This window comes from Podarcis pityusensis, assembly GCF_964106645.2.
Source record: "Podarcis pityusensis genome assembly, chromosome: 1".
Lineage (NCBI taxonomy): Eukaryota > Metazoa > Chordata > Lepidosauria > Squamata > Lacertidae > Podarcis > Podarcis pityusensis.
In genome coordinates, this window is record NC_138028.1 from 24,240,345 (window position 1) to 24,257,990 (window position 17,646).

General features: G+C 39.3%; 1 protein-coding gene across 7 annotated transcripts in view; it reads left to right on the forward strand.

The window, feature by feature from the left end:
* EML5 (EMAP like 5) overlaps positions 1 to 17,646 on the forward strand; it is an 83,219-nt gene that overhangs the window by 11,563 nt on the left and 54,010 nt on the right. For all 7 annotated transcript variants that reach the window (XR_013986627.1, XR_013986628.1, XM_081006287.1 and 4 more), the window contains exons 2-4: positions 5,242 to 5,401; positions 11,017 to 11,115; positions 12,404 to 12,472. Coding sequence is in view for 5 of the 7 variants with exons in the window: in XM_081006287.1 (XP_080862413.1) it covers positions 5,242 to 5,401; positions 11,017 to 11,115; positions 12,404 to 12,472 (328 nt within the window). In the remaining 2 variants the exon portion in view is untranslated. The remainder of the gene's footprint in view (positions 1 to 5,241; positions 5,402 to 11,016; positions 11,116 to 12,403; positions 12,473 to 17,646) is intronic.

Below are 17,646 nucleotides of genomic sequence, written 5' to 3' on the forward strand. Positions count from 1 at the left end.
TTCAAAATATTACTATCATTATCATCATTGCTGGTGAGTGCTTGGTGCTGTATGAACATGCAAAATGTGCTAGTAGCGTAGCATAGCAGGGAGGGCGCATTCTGTGGTTCGCCTCAGGTGCCAAAATGTATTGGGCTTGCCTTGACCACACCAGACAAGTATCAGAGGAAAATGGGCCCCTTAAAGGCACATTTGATATACCACAAGTATCCACCAAATAAACTGAACATGTTGATTGGCAGGCCCAGACTGGTACCCAGGAGCTATCTACCGCAACAGGAGTTTTTAACCTGTGGTCCATGGACCTCATAAAATTTATACACCATTTGATTGTAGAAAACCTCAAAGTGGTTTACAAAAAAGGTAAATCTATAAAATAAGAAAAAATTTACAATACAAGAAGTTAAAATACCAAAGCAGTTTAAAATTCACACTAGCTTTTATGAGCATCTGGATAGGCTTGACTAAACAAATTACAGGACCTAATAACATCATACACTGGCTTATCTTCCAGTGCAATATATACCCTCATCTGAAAGCAGTACCATTCTGCTTTCTACATAGAACAAAGTGGTCAATCTTTATGCTAACAAGACCAGTTCAAACCAAAGTTCAAAGAGGATAGAAGTGAAAAGAGCTGTGAAGAAGAAACCGCAGGAAATTAGTAAAAAATTGTTTGAGAGGCACAGGGGAAGAGGAAACTATCCAGTAGATAGCAGCTGGATTTCTGATGGGCAGTTTCCGAAGGCATGGGGGAGCCTTTAGAAGAAAAAGGGGAAAGGAGATTTAGAGGGATTGTGTGTGTTTTATCTGCTGAATTTCCTCTTTTTCTTTTGCAACCTTTAAGACCAGGCTTGCCCATTGACCTGAACTCCCACAGGCACACCACTATGCCTGGCCTCAATTCTATATAATTTTAGACAATTGGTTAAAATGCACCTGTTTTGGCAGGCTTTTGGAGAAGAGACATGATTAGATAAATTGATTGTCACTGCTGTTATTAATAAATTGTTATGTGTTGCTATAATTGGTGGTGGTGTTTTCATGGGGTTTACTTTTTGTTTTTATCTTGTCCGATTTTGTTGTAAGCCACCCTGTAAAGGGAGGGGAATGAATGAATGAATGAGAAAGAAAGAAAGAAAGAAAGAAAGAAAGAAAGAAAGAAAGAAAGAAAGATCTTAAGTTTTAGATGAGGGAAATCTGGTGGAAATATCTTTTGTCCTCTTTGACAATGGAAAATATGATTTTGGATTGCACTGCTCTACAAGATTCACCTAGTAATATACAGTACCTTTACGTTTTCGAGAGATCAGCAGGATGTAATGTCATGTGCCTAATTTAGGACCGCTGCCATAAACACTAAAGCAATTATGTCAAGAAATTAGGATGTATAAACTGTGTTCTGCTGCTGTTATCAAAGATGAGAAATTCCAACACTCATTCCTATAAAAAAATATAAATGTAAATAGTTGTTCATCTATTTTATTTGGCTTAGGTAACATCAATGTATAGTTTGTTGTTTATGGTAAGATCCTGCAGATGTAATAAAATGACTGATTGAGAGTTGCTGTACTTTCTATTTAATGACACTATTAACTTTCCTTGGTAATCAGTTTTAGCACAACAAATGGATAGCCATTTCTCATTTGTGGTGTGCAGTTCCAAATTTCTTCCCTTGAGTATGATTTTTGTTGTGGGGATATTTTTTTCTACCAGAGAATAGCCTGTTGCTGGATTTTATTGTTTTTATTTGCTGTAAGCTTCCCTAAGTGAAGCAAATTCATTGGAAGGGCAGGAGTGTAATAATAAAGTGCTGCTGTCACTTCATGTGTTTCCCTCTCCTGTTTTCCTAATAATAACGTGTAGTTTAACACAACATGCTATGGGTGGGATTCCATTTGCACAATGCGGCTTAGCCACCCCCCTGCACCCCTGAAATTGGCTCTGGGGAGGTCAGGAGAGCCCACAGAACAGGTGGGGAGATCGGGGATTGTTCCATCTGGCAAGCTGAAGAGTATGATGTTGAATTACACCCTATATGCTTCTGTACCTTGAATATCAACAGCTGGTGATGGGATGTGGGCATGGTGAAACACACAGCAAAATGTATGTGGTGCTACAGTAGATGAGATGTTAGACAGGAAAGAGACATAGTGGTGGCAGTTCCATGTCTCTCTTAATGTGACTTTGAGTTCCACCCTGTGTTATATATTCTCTAGTGTCCCATAGTCTGGGTTTCTATAGAGAATATCAGCCCTTACCAGCAGTGTCTTCCACAAAGTGACAATGGGATCAGAAATTAAAATGTTTTCCTTACTGCACTGATTCTTATGACAGTGCTCCCCCACCCCATTCAGAATTATTTTCTAAATAATGATTCTTAATGATTGTAGAAATACAGCAAGAAAATGAACGTGTGTGTATGAGTCAAAGACAATGTCTGTGTGCAATGACATGTTCCCTATTACCATTGTTGTGTACCAAGAAATAGTTAATAAGCTGGAAGATCACCAGGCTGTCACTAGGCAGCTTAACTAGATGAATCTTGCCCTTTAATGAAGGCTCTAAAAGTGCTTCTTTCTTGAGGATATACCAGATAGGGGTGCAAGATTACAACCTGCAGAATGATGCAGTGGAAAATCGTGCAGCTCATGTACCTCTCATCTGATTTTTCACCTGGCTCCTCTTCCCTTGCCTGCCATTGAATAATATTAAAGTTCCATTTTCTAAGTAGGAGAAGGACAGGAGGAAGGTATATAAGAGGACTGGAGAAGGAAAGGCAAGAAGGGATGGTGGCTGCACAATCTCCCACAGCCTTGTTCGTTTGTTTGCTTGCTTTAATCATCTTGCTTTAATTTGCATTTTGTTAGATTCTTTGTCCTTCCTCACTTTTGGGGCATCAGGGGCTGTCACAGCTGCAGTAAAGAAACTGAGATGGGAGAATATATTTTCCAATAAAACATGGCAAACATGAGTTTACAAGCTTGTGTTTTCTGCAGTATTGTGAATGTGGTAACAGATGGGTTTTTTATAGGGGAGAATTAGCTGTTGGGCTGGCATCAGGGGTTGGTATAATAGGGTATGTACTAAGGCTCACACCCCAGTAGAGGGCCCACTACCAATCCTTGGTGTCTGGTAGGGACACTGCTTCTCCTTGATGCTTTCCTGTCCTTAGTAAATGAGCCCACTGTGAGAATAATGAGAAGAAGCAGTACACTGTATCTGCTTTATTCCCTCTTCCTTCAGGAAGTGGTGCTGATTTGAGTCCAGAAGGAGAGGCAGTAGCAACAGCAGAGGAGGTAGACCCATTGAGACCATTGTGCCCAAATGGGGAACCAGCCCTGGCAGAAGGAAGTGGTGTTGTTAAAGGAAGTCTCAGTGGGTGGGTATTACATTACACCCAAGGTCTAATGGGGATTTGAGTAGTCACAAAACAATTTCCTCTCATGTCACTTTGGTTAGTGACCCTGGGTATTTTTTTATTCAGAAATGTGCAATGGTTGACTTGCTTGACTCATTCTATCTTATTTTTTCTTCAAACACCACTAGTATGTTGCATCTTGTTCACTGAACTTCTCTCCTGCTATTTGCTTGTGGCAAATTGTGGTTTATCATGCATTTAATCTGTAGGGAATTATGTCCAGGGGATCTTGCCTTAGAGGAACTGGACAAGAGGACTTTTCTTTGCCGCTATGATTCTAATCACTTACCCTATTGCCTTTTGTAGCTACAGTCAAATATTTAACTAAAATGTAAGAAAGCTGCAATGTTAAAAATAACATTTTAAACTGAAGGAGAGGGAAATGGGCCCTTTTTGTGTAATAGTATATAAGCCATCTCCTTGATAATATATTACCAGTGCTTATTTCTATGCCACCTTGCTCTGACTGCTTAACCTTTTTTGTTTTATGTATAATATACAGCTTTTCTTCAAATAATTAATCTTGCCCAAAGGCTATAAACAGACCATCTGCCTAAGTACTTAAAACTAGGTCATATATTCTGGTTATATTTTAATTATAGGGGTTAGTTCATTTCTGTTGGTCTTTTTTCTTTTATTCTTAGCTGAGCCACACAGATTATTATTCACCTGAGCTGAGGATTTAACTGCTCACAAATTTTCTCTCATTAGTCAGTCATCTTAGCCAGTTGCAATTAGTTTTCCATTCTATATTTAGATACTATTAGCACTGCAGGCAGGGAAAAAGAAGAAAAGAAAATGAAAAATAAAGCTGTCGGAGCCTAATGACCTGGTTCCCTCTTCCTTCTTTTTTCCATTCTTCAAATATGTCAAATTTGCCGGAAAAATCTGAAGCCTCCCATATTAAATACCTTCTGGAGGATAGGTCAAATGATATTACACTCACTGTGGCAGTTTCTTTTGGAGGTTGCAAGAAACAAAGACCATCATGCTCTAAGCATAACAAAATGACTACCTCGGCCTCTTTCACCTGTTGTTTGGTTGTTTTAACTGTATTGTGTTTTGAAACTGTTTTGTGGGTCTATGGACCACAATAAAGAGAGAGGTATATAATATGTCTAATTTCCTGCTCTGTATGTGCATGAGTGCGTGTGTGCATGCATGTGGACCATATCCACCCAAGGAGAGGAACAAAACTCAACAATAAAAACACAGTAACAAAATATTAAAATTAAAACAAGTACAAACATTCAGCAATATATTAAAACATAATTCAGTAAGTTATATTCAGCTAGAATAAAAAATAACTTTTATATCTACAGTAATGATACATAATTAAAACAACAGCATGACCAATAAAACACATCAGTTAAAATCTGTTTGAAAGGTGGTTTTAAAAAGTCTAAAACTAACTAAATGTAAAGACAGTCCATTAATTAGGGCCTTCAATACTAATCTTAAAAACAAGGCCAGCCCAAGCCATTTGGCACCTGTGGCGGACCCCAAAATGGCACCCCCTTCTCTGCCAGGGTGAGAGACAATCTACATCAGGGACAAGGGGGAAGAAAGATTGAGATCAGGATCTGCTGCCCTGTGGATCATGCCGCCTGAGGTGGTTGCCTCACCTGGCCTCATGGGTGGGCCATCCCTGTTTAAAGCACAGGTATAGAAAAAGATGGTTAGACATATTAGCTGTAACACCTTTGAATGAAAGATCAGAACTGTATTTCTTTTTTATATAAAGTTTTGTTGCATTCAGAGTGCTGAACAGCTGTTTTAAATTTTAATAACAACTTTCCCCTATGTTTCTTTTTTCCAAGTCTTGCTTTGCATCCTGAACGAGTATTGGTGGCAACAGGTCAAGTTGGGAAAGAACCGTATATCTGTGTTTGGGACTCGTACACTGTGCAGACAATATCAGTAATGAAAGATGTTCATACACATGGTATAGCTTGCTTGGCATTTGACGTAGATGGTCAGGTATGTGTATGTGTTTAGTTTTCTGGTTTAATGAGTGCATGATATGTATCATTGTGCTATAAATTCTGCTGTACAAACTGAGTTTGGGAGACAAATTAAACGAAATGTTCATTTTTAAAAAACTTACTTTTATAGATGTTTAAAAATATGGACATGAGACAAATTAAGGCACATTTACACAGCTAAAATGGGTCCTGCGTCATTCTAAAAAACAGGCAGCAAAGTTATTGCATGTCAGTGACCTGGTAAGCCAACCTATGGCTTACTGCAGTAGTGGTTAGTGGCGTGGTACAAGTGGTACAGCATTGCTCGCCTGCTTTCTGCTGTGCTGTAGAGTTCATTTTTGTGTTTTCAGAATTAACTTTGTAAGTATACTGATCACCCAGGGCCATGCAAATGCACCCTGAAGCTTCTGAAAGAATACACATTATGGTATGTTTTCTGCAGTCAACAAAATCTAGCTGGGGAAAAAAGAGGTTTCAGTCCTCTTTTACATAACTGTATAACTGATGACAGAATGGCCGCTAGGATGTCCTTGCAAACAGATTGGAATAAGTGTGTGAATTCTAGTTATTATTTTTTTCGGTCTGTTTGCCCACACAAATTCATGTTAGTCATTTGTGGCATATTGACAGCTTGAAAAGAAATGGAGGAAACCGTTGGCAGTTTACAAAAACTTTCCTGCCTGGCCACATGCAATAAATTCTTACTCAACTTAGGCAAGCACACAAATGACTTTCTACAAACTTACGTAATTTAAAGTTCACAATATTTGGGAGTTTATGACAGGGTTATTAATTGATAGGTTTTTACTGAGACTCTTGCTTTTATATGAAAGAAACATTAACCTTATGGATGGTTAGTCGCCTATCACTGACATTCAGTGGTCACTGGGAAACACATATACAAAGTCAATGTGCACTTGAAACCCTGCCAGGGTAGGATAGGGAGTGAAATGAAAGGAAGATGGTTTTAAATAAAAAATGGCAAGCAGAAGAAGGGTCAAGCACACCCTCACACATTTCACACACCATTTTTTGATTCCCTCACCCCAAAGTGGCTTTTCATATTCTCTTCTTTGTGATGCTGTTAGACATTTGTTACTGTTACAGTGCAATATTTTTCATTTGAGACACACCTCTAACTATCAAGAGCATTTTGTACAGCTTGTTTAATGTGTTTCTGGTAGGGGTGACTAAACTTTGTTCCCCCCGATGTTGCTAGACTAAAGCTCCTAACATCTCTAACTATTGGCCATACTTTCTGGAGCTAAGAGAGTTTGGATCTAACAAAATCTGGAGGACCACAGGTTAGCCACACCATAATAATAAAAATAATAATAATAAGCCTATAAGCTTTGTTTTGAAAGGCAGTCCTTAAAGCAATCATTGAAATGTATGTAAACATTATTTTCCCTTTGTGAACTGAGAATCTGATGCAGAAAAGACAGCTGCTATTTCTGTTACTCCCTTTGGGCAATAAATGTAAACAGTTTCACCAGGTACCTCCTATCTTGGAGGCCTAAACTTGTGACATGTAGTGTCATTACTTGGGGCAGAAGTGTGAGATGGAGCTCCAGTCAGAAGATAGAATCAGTGCATAGAGTTTGGAACAGGACCAGTATGTGCAATCTTGTCCCTCCCCTGCCCACAGGCATGATTCTGCATAGCATCTCATCTACTGATCTGTTTGTGGTGCAGGATTCTGCATAGCATCTCATCTTCTGATCTGTGTGGTGCAGGTAATGCTGCTATTTAATTGCTATAGAGAAAAATTGCCAAGAAGAGATAAAAATCAAGGAACTGGATTAAGGGACAAAACCAAAAACGTTTTCTCAATAGACCATTTTGAAGATATCAGTAAGGTACAGTTAAATTATACACAGGAAGTCTTGTGTATTTTCAGTGTTTGCAAACCTCTGATTGAGGTGAATGAGTACAATCCTAATTTTTATAACTTCACTTGGCCCACTAAGATCTTGCTGCTTAAGGACTCTGGTATGGATTTTCAAAGGCAAAATTTCCCTAAATTTGAGCATCAGAATAATAAGTCTTGCTGAAGGAGAAATAAAATGTTTTTTTGAAAGTTAAGTTGCTCTCCATGGGGTCACGAAGAGTCAGACACGACAACGACTAAACAACAAGAAGTTGATTGAAACTCTCACAGCATGTTGATAGGTGCAATCCAATAGACATTGTATATTTGGACCTCTACAAACATTTCATCAAAGACTCCTGAAAAAACTTAGCAGATGTGGGATAAGAGGATGGGTCCCAACAGTAACTGGCTAAAGAATAGGGAACAGAGAATAGGAACAGATAGTTCTAAGAATCAAAGGAATAAGGTGTGATCTGTTATGTATGTAGGCATTGTAGGCTGAAGCCAGGCTATATGCATGACATTGCAGGCCTAGGTCACAATGCTTCCTGGAGCTCAGGAGCTTGATCTGCATAACAAAAGACAGAGAGGATTCTAAAACCCTCCAATGACATTTGCTGGGAGCTGGCAGGCAGCTGAGATAGGGCCAGTGTTATGAATCGCCAGTCACAGCATAAGATGACCTTTCACAGGAGTGGAGTGCCCCAGTTTGCCATTCTTGTTCTTCTTGTTCCTGATGTTACAATAAATCCTTTTGAGCTGAAATCTGGTCTTGGGTCATGCCTAAACCCACCGACACTTCATGATCTGTATTGAGACAGACACTTTTGAACTTATTCATAAATGAGTTAGGAATGAGCAGCAAGGTGACCAATGGCGTCAAATTATTCAGGGTGATAAAAACAAAAAGGATTGCAAAGAGCCCCAGAAGGATCTCTCCAAAATGGATTGAGTGAAAAAAACATCCCTTATGCACTGGCAGAATTGGAACTGGTGGCAACTCAGCAGAAAAAAATAAACCATGAGGTAATGGTGGCTAGTGCAATAAAAAATCAATCTAGCAGCATGTGGCAGGGTGAAAAAGCAAGTTCCATGATAAGAATTCTTAGAAAAGGAATCACAAAATAAAACTCCCTGTATTTTAATGCCAGGTGTGGGCACACTTGGAATTCTGTACATAATTATGGTTTCCACATTTCTAAAAGGATATTGTAGAGTAGAAAATGTGTAGAAAAGGGTACCAAAATGATCCGGCTGCTTGAGCACCTTTCCTTCCATTTGGGGCTTGTTAGAATAGAAAAAGGGTAAATAAGGGGGTGGGATGTGGTTGATGTTTTTGCATGGTGTGCAGAGTTAGAGAAACCTTTCCTCCCTCATAATACTAGGCCTGAAGGCTATCTAGTTAAACTGATTGGCAGGAGAAGAAGGCATAACAGTGGGAAAGGACTTTTGCCTTAATGTCCACCTCGTGTGCTTTCCAGGTGCAACAAACTGACTACTGTGGGATACAGAGAGCTGGACTCAATGTTTCATGGAACAGGGTTGTTAAATTTCTAGGTGCTTGTGTGACATTCTCTGAGATCCTCTATGCCAGTCCAGATATTTGGCTATGGGTTAACCTAAACTGCAGAATGGATAGTACAAAATATTTTAAAGTGATGTCTGATGTCATGTACTGTACATAAAGGGCTTGCTTGCATAGTAAGCTCCGATGTTGTTGTCTGTAGAATAATGTAGAGAAATGAAAGGGAGATGCTTGGAAATATATTAAAAGAAATAAGAATTATTGGCACAATTTTGAGTTTGCACATCACTGCTGATAATTTGCATATATGAATAATTGGTTGCATTGATTCATGCCTTTCCAAACTACTAGGAACATAAATCTTTGATAGAAATTAGGAACAGCACACTGCACAGTACTGGAAGATGCTAATCCCAGTTTAGTGGTATGGAAAGATGCTTTGGAAGGTTGTCAGTTTCTGGACTGGCCTAGAGGATCAATAAGGAAATGGGATTATTTTTTCTTTCCCTTAATTTTTATTCTTTTAGATTCTCTATGCCAGCCTCTATATAGAATCAATATAACCTTTATAGAATTAATTTAAATTAATTACATATAAAATATGTGAAGATAATTCAATAATAAGATGTCATGTTTCACAAGAAATATGGGCTGTTTTCAAAATGTTGTGGGAGCTTACAGAATTGGCAAGCCCTTTGTATACAGGCAATGATATTACCAAAAAGGATTTGTGTACTGTTTCCATCTGCTTGGCAGGGAGGATCTATATACAAACATTTGGACTGGCATAGAAGTTCATGAAGAAATGAAACAATGAGGTAAGGAATTATTTTCATAGCCTGAAAAGGTATGCTTTCTTCTACAAACTACTGTGGGTTCAAACTTATTTCATCACCAAATTTAGGCACGAGATTAGGACAAATAAAATGCCAAGAAGCAAGGGAATGTAAAACAGAACCATGCCTGTTCTCAGTTGCCAGCATGGTATCATCTAACTCCGCACTGTAATGCGAGGGTAATAAAATAAATCAAAACTATCAGCAAAAAATTACATTATGTTTATCTTCAGAGAAAACTTTCCTGGTGGCGTCACAGCCTACATTAGCCCATTTTATGGCAATCCTAAAATGGACCTTTTCTGTAATGGCACTGGCATTGAGGAACAGACTTTCCTCTAGAACTGGGCAGACATCTACAGTGGTCTGTTTTCACCACCAATTAAAAACATGCCTACATGTCGAAGTATCATATTATTATTATTATTATTATTATTATTATTATTATTATTATCACTACTACTACTGCTGCTGCTGCTGCTGCAGCTACATTTGTATATTGCCCTTCATCTGAAGATCACAGGGCAGTTTACAATATAAAAAACAAAATAAAAACAAAATACATAACACAGTAAGGAAAAGAAACCCCACACAAACATTTAAAATGCCATAGATTGCTTAATTAGCTGAGGGCTTGGGAAAAGAGGAACATTCTTGACTGATGCCTAAAAATATGTAATGAAGGTGCCAGGTGAGCCTCCCTGGAGAGAGCATTGCACAAACAGCCGCTGCAGAAATTCATTTTCTCTCTTTATTACTGGAAATGTTCTTTCTGTGCTTTAAAATATGCACTTTCTTTCTGTCAGATAATACATTTGGGTAGGATCCAAAGAACCCATGCACAAGTGCTTCCATCTAGATTGCCAGCTTCCTGAAAACCATGGTTTGCATCCCAGAAGCCAACCTCAGGAACTTGCAATCCCCTCCTCCTTCCTTTCTTCCTCTCCAGAGCAAATTCACTATCCTGAGCCTCATTTGCTTTAACTGTGGTATTGTGCTATATCTGCATCAGTGCTAACACTGGTTAATGCTCATTCCATATTTAGGCTTTCAAACATTTTTCTAATCCTGTTGAACCTGTTACTGGTTCTTTTCTTCTCAACTTCTTGTTTTTATCAGAGGCTATTAATGAACTCCTTGTTAAGAAGAATGGCAGATGTGGAGAGGAAGCTCTGTAGCCCAAATACAACAACCCTATGGCCCTTTGGATCCTAGCCTCTGTCTTTAGGAAGTTTGTAGTATCTGGCTCACTTTTTCAAATATGTGTGTCATTAGATTATCATTTGTGAGTTCTCCCACTCACAAAGTACAGAGCACATTGTTATTTTAAATTAATATCTTCTTTTATTCTCTTCTAACATTTTGGAAACGTTCAGCGTTTACTTTCTGTTGGTTTGGATTCAAAAAATACAATCTGTGTGTGGGATTGGAGAAAAGGAAAGATGTTGTCTATGGCTCCTGGTCATACAGACAGGGTAAGTTTAATTTTAAAAATAAGAGTGTGTATCAAATTTTGGGTTGTCAAAACTTTTGCATGTATTTTAGGAATCTGTTTTCTGGGTGTTTCTTTATATTGGTTAGAACATATTTTGATGACTATGCTAGAACACAGAGGGTGGTTTTTTGTGGGGTTTTTTAAGTGAAATGGCAAATTGAGTTTGCTGCTCTAAACATATTGGTATTCTTGGAATAAAGTAAATAAGTAGCACCTTAATATTTCATCATAGCATTTTTGTAATGTTATATACTTGTACCCCTTGCTTCTTTATTTGTTTACACACACACACACACGCCTGGTTTGGGATGTCTCAACCCAGTGATCCCATGTGCCGACACAAATCTTATAGACCTGCTTTGGAAGTACAACCACCAGTTTGCTAAAACTTAGATTAGCAATCTGGGAATGGGCACCAGGCCTGTGCCGGCACCCCATGCTCCTTTATTCATGAGCATGACAATCCTGGTTAGCTTAAACTACAGTTCCCTGTTACATCCAAAACAAGGAACTTGGATTTCATGTCAGTTTTCTAACTAGGCTCTTAAATGACATTCAGTCTGTGATTATTCATCTCTAGCTTTGCAGATTTAAGAGTATAAGAGATTCATTTGTCAGTCAGATGAAGGTCTACTCAGTCCAGTGTTCTGTTTCCAATAGTAGTCAGCCAGATGCTTCTCAGCGCTCACAATTAAGTTGTGAAGGTGATTCTAACATCAATTTGTATTAAGAAATATACAATGCTCAGTACCTGAAATTTCATTTAGTTATAGCGAATACCTGAATTAATCGTCTTAGATATACATTTTATTTTTATTACGGCGTTTAAAGTACTGGTGGCATGAAGCAAGTTTGCCTATTTACATTACAATTATGTCTCACAGATATGTTAGTCTGTGATGTTAGTTACGCTGAAAGACAGTGACTTGCCCAAGATGACATAGTGAATTTCATGGCAGAGTCCAAATTTAAGCAAGACCATGCCATGTCTTACTGGGCACAGAAACCATGGGAGCAACTCGGGAGACAATTATTAAATTATTAAATAAAAGTATACATTAGTATACTTCATGTTAATATATTATTAATTACCTTAAGATGATCAGTTACCACTGAAAATAATGTAAAAGCTTTAACATTACACAGGTCGTTGGAAACCTATGGTGAAATTAGATATAATGATCACCTTTCTCTGTTCATTGATATTTTCAGATTAAATGAAATACATTTTCAAAACTTATGTTTATTTTCTTCTCTCCCTCCTGTAGATATTTGATATTTCTTGGGACTTGTACCAACCAAACAAACTTGTCAGCTGTGGTGTAAAACACATTAAGGTAAGACAATATGTTTTGTCTGAATGGTATTCAACTGTTTTATTCAGAGTTCACCTATTAAAAATATTGGACCAAACTTAGTTATATTCCTTAATTTCAGTAGGTCTACTCTGAGTGAAACCTAGTTGACTATTGCCCTATATCAGGCACAGGCAAACTCGGCCCTCCTGATGTTTTTGGGACTACAACTCCCATCATCCCTAGCTAACAGGACCAGTGGTCAGGGATGATGGGAATTGTAGTCCCAAAATATCTGCAGGGCCGAGTTTGCCTATGCCTGCCCTATATGTTTTATTAATTTTTCAAACAACTTTGTAAATTGAATAGCAATTTCAGTGAACAGTTATTAGCTCATTAACATGTCAGTCTATGATTATTTTGGGTTTTCCATAAAATTTTGAACTGGAAATTTCTCATCATACCCCAGCATTTGACGAATCATACCAATAAGCTACTGACTAAATGCTGGAAGATCTACATGTATGCCAAGTTTTCAGTGCAGAAAAAGTCTCAGTGGATTCAACAAGCCAGAATTGGGGGAAAATATTCAACGCCACTGCTGTCACCTGGCTGGTCCAGGAGAACTCTCAAACAGTTCTCCTGCTGTCCAGGAGAACTCTCAAACAGTAAATCTGTGGCAACTTCAGCCAGAAGAGGTTGAAACCTAATCCAAGATCATCGGAACCCCCAAGCAATATTACCCTCATCTTTTCTGGATTAAGATTCAAATTTGGTTCATCCTGTCTAAAACTTCTGCCAATCGCTGACTCTGATCTTCCACTGCCTCCCCAGGATTGGTAGATGGAAATGAGAGAGGGCTGGGTGCCATCTGTGCCCTGATACCCTATCAAAAATTTCTGGATGGGAATGGATTATGTCCATTTTCTGGCATGGTTTGAATTGACAGCAGGGCTCACTGTTTGCAGCAGCCAGCTGATCAATGCTGATAGCAAGCCCCTTTGATTGACAGATGGGTGGCCCCTGTCAAAATGGCCCATGGGGTTTGTGGAAGGTAGGGATTCAGGCTCTTGGTTGGAAAAGGTTCCCTACACCTGTCATAAAACAAGCCCACAGGGCAGAGCTGCAGTCTCTCAAAATCACTTTCTGGATCTTCTCCACCCCCAGGTACGACTGGAGCCACCTCAGAACTTTTCCTCCAGTCCCATCCTGGCAAAGCAGTCCAGAAAGTTACTTCAGCTGATGTATCAAAATCTTCAGAAAGATCCAGGAGAATGAATAGGGCTGTACTTCCCCTGCCTATCCCTTGACAAAGTGATTAAGGGTGTTTTATTTCCTAAACCAGATTGAAAACCAAACTGAAAAGGATCCATATATTATTGTGGAGATGTAGATTAAGTTTTCTAGGTGAAAAGGCTTTTATTCGGCTATGGATAACTTGCAGAAATACCATACTTGTGAGAGTCAGTAAAATGCTATGATTTTAGGAAGTTTGTCAAGGGGCCAAAACAGTAGAATATTTCAACTATTTGAGAGAATACTGTTTTGAAATAGTAATATAACTAGAAATGCTAAGAAGAGTTAATCTGATAAGCACTGGAAAGTTTTTAAAAGTGTAAAATTTTCACAAAAAAACACTTTTATAGTGTATGTTCTTCTGGTACTTACAAATTAGTCAAAAATTGGTATGCTAACTAAGTTCCCCTTCATGGATCACTGCCTTGCCGTGGCGAAGGGGCTTGAAGAACTCAGAGAAGCTATGAACTATGCCGAGCAGGGCACCCAAGATGAACAGGTCATAGTGAAGAGTTTTGACCAAACGTGATCCACCTGGAGGAGGAACCGGCAAGCCACTCCAGTATCCCTGCCAAGAAAACTCCATGGACAAAGACAACAGGCATATAAAAGTTATGACGCTGGAAGATGAGCCCCTCAGGTCGGAAGGTGTCCAACATGCTACTGGGGGAGAGCGGAGGACAAGTACAAGTAGATCCAGAGCTGATGAAGCGGCTGGGCCAAAGCCGAAAGGACGCTCAGTTGCGGATATGCATGGAAGCGAAAGGAAAGTCCAATGCTGTAAAGAAAAATATTGCATAGGAACCTGGAATGTAAGAACCATGAACCTGGGTAAGTTGGATGTGGTCAAAAATGAGATGGCAAGAATAAATATTGACATCCTGGGCATCAGTGAACTAAAATGGACGGGAATGGGCGAATTCAGTTCGGATGACTATCATATCTACTACTGTGAGCAAGAAACCCGCAAAAGAAATGGAGTGGCCCTCATAGTCAACAAAAGAGTGGCGAAAGCTGTACTGGGATGCAATCTCAAAAATGATAGAATGATCTCGATACGAATCCAAGGGAGACCTTTTAACATCACAGTAATCCAAGTTTATGCACCAACTACTGGTGCTGAAGAAACTGAAATTGACCAGTTCTATGAAGGCTTACAACACCTTATAGAAGTGACACCAAAGAAGGATGTTCTTCTCATTAGAGGGGATTGGAATGCTAAAGTAGGGAATCAAGAGATAAAAGGAACAACTGGCAAGTTTGGCCTTGGAGAGCAAAATGAAGCAGGGCAAAGGCTAATAGAGTTCTGTCAAGAGAACAAGCTGGTTATCACAAACACGCTTTTCCAACAACACAAGAGACGACTCTACACATGGACATCACCAGATGGGCAGCATCGAAATCAGATTGATTATATTCTCTGCAGCCAAAGATGGAGAAGCTCTATACAGCCAGCAAAAACAAGACCTGGAGTTGACTGTGGCTCAGATCATCAGCTTCTTATAGCAAAATTCAAGCTTAAACTGAAGAAAGTAGGAAAAACCACTGGGCCGGTAAGATACAATCTAAATCAAATCCCTTATGAATACACAGTGTAAGTGAGGAACAGGTTTAAGGACTTAGATTTGCTGGACAGAGTGCCTGAAGAACTATGGATAGAGGCTCGCAACATTATACAGGAGGCAGCAACGAAAACCATCCCAATTAAAAGGAAATGCAAGAAAGCAAAGTGGCTGTCCCATGAGGCCTTACAAATAGCGGGGGAGAGAAGGCAAGCAAAATGTGAGGGAGATAGAGAAAGATACAGGAAATTGAATGCAGATTTCCAAAAAATAGCAAGGAGAGACAAGAAGGTCTTCTTAAATGAGAAATGCAAAGAAATAGAGGAAAACAACAGAATGGGAAGAACCAGAGATCTGTTCAAGAAAGTTGGAGATATGAGGGGAACATTTCGTTCAAAGATTACCATAACAAAGCACAAAAGTGGTAAGGACCTAACAGAAGCAGAAGACATCAAGAAGTGGTGGCAAGAATACACAGAAGAATTATACCAGAAAGATATGGATGTCTCGTATACCCCAGGTAGTGTGGTTGCTGACCTTGAGCCAGACATCCTGGAGAGTGAAGTCAAATGGGCCTTAGAAAGCACTGCTAATAACAAGGCCAGTGGAAGTGATGGTATTCCAGCTGAACTATTTAAAAATTTAAAAGATGATGCTGTTAAGGTGCTACACTCAATATGCCAGCAAGTTTGGAAAACTCAGCAGTGGCCAGAGGATTGGAGAAGATCAGTCTACATCCCAATCCCAAAGAAGGGCAGTGCTAAAGAATGCTCCAACTACCGCACAATTGCACTCATTTCACACGCTAGCAAGGTTATGCTTAAAATTCTACAAGGAAGGCTCAAGCAGTATGTGGACCGAGAACTCCCAGAAGTGCAAGCTGGATTTAGAAGAGGCAGAGGAACCAGAGACCAAATTGCAAACATGCGCTGGATTATGGAGAAAGCTAGAGAGTTCCAGAAAGACATCTATTTCTGCTTCATTGACTATGCAAAAGCCTTTGACTGTGTCAACCACAGCAAACTATGGCAAGTTCTTAAAGAAATGGGAGTGCCTGATCACCTCATCTGTCTCCTGAGAAATCTCTATGTGGGACAAGAAGCTACAGTTAGAACTGGATATGGAACAACTGATTGGTTCAAAACTGGGAAAGGAGTACGACAAGGCTGTATATTGTCTCCCTGCTTATTTAACTTATATGCAGAATTCATCATGCGAAAGGCTGGGCTGGATGAATCCCTAGCCGGAATTAAGATTGCTGGAAGAAATATCAGCAACCTCAGATATGCAGATGACACAACCTTGATGGCAGAAAGTGAGGAGGAATTAAATAACCTTTTATTGAGGGTGAAAGAGGAGAGCGCAAAATATGGTTTGAAGCTCAACATCAAAAAAACGAAGATCATGGCCACTGGTCCCATCACCTCCTGGCAAATAGAAGGGGAAGAAATGGAGGCAGTGAGAGATTTTACTTTCTTGGGCTCCATGATCACAGCAGATGGTGACAGCAGCCACGAAATTAAGAGACGCCTGCTTCTTGGGAGGAAAGCAATGACAAACCTAGACAGCATCTTAAAAAGTAGAGACATCACCTTGCCAACAAAGGTCCGTATAGTAAAAGCTATGGTTTTCCGGAAAGAAATTGCTGGACTAACAAACTGAATTGGAATACAAAAGAGGGAGGTATGAGGAAGTCTGGGAAACAAATTTAAAAAAAAAGTTATGAAAAGACGGAATTGTTTTTAACTGTCTTTCTTTTTTTTATCTTTTTGTATTTTGGATTTTGTATTGTGTACTTTTTTTCTTTTTTTTCAGATTTTTCTTTTTTATCAGTGTGATTTTATTCTTTGTGAAACTTTAATAAATATTAATTAAAAAAAAAAAAAAGCTATGGTTTTCCCAGTAGTGATGTATGGAAGTGAGAGCTGGACCATAAAGAAGGCTGATCGCCAAAGAATTGATGCTTTTGAATTATGGTGCTGGAGGAGACTCTTGAGAGTCCCATGGACTGCAAGAAGATCAAACCTCTCCATTCTTAAGGAAATCAGCCCTGAGTGCTCACTGGAAGGACAGATTGTGAAGCTGAGGCTCCAATACTTTGGCCACTTCATGAGAAGAGAAGACTTCCTGGAAAAGCCCCTGATGTTGGGAAAGATTGAGGGCCCAAGGAGAAGGAAACGACAGAGAACGAGATGGTTGGACAATGTTCTCAAAACTACCAACATGAATTTGACGAAACTGCGGGAGGCAGTGGAAAACAGGAGTGCCTGGCATGCTCTGGTCCATGGGGTCACGAAGAGTCAGACACAACTAAATGACTAAACAACAACAAAAATCATATGACCTCTTAAGCCCTCT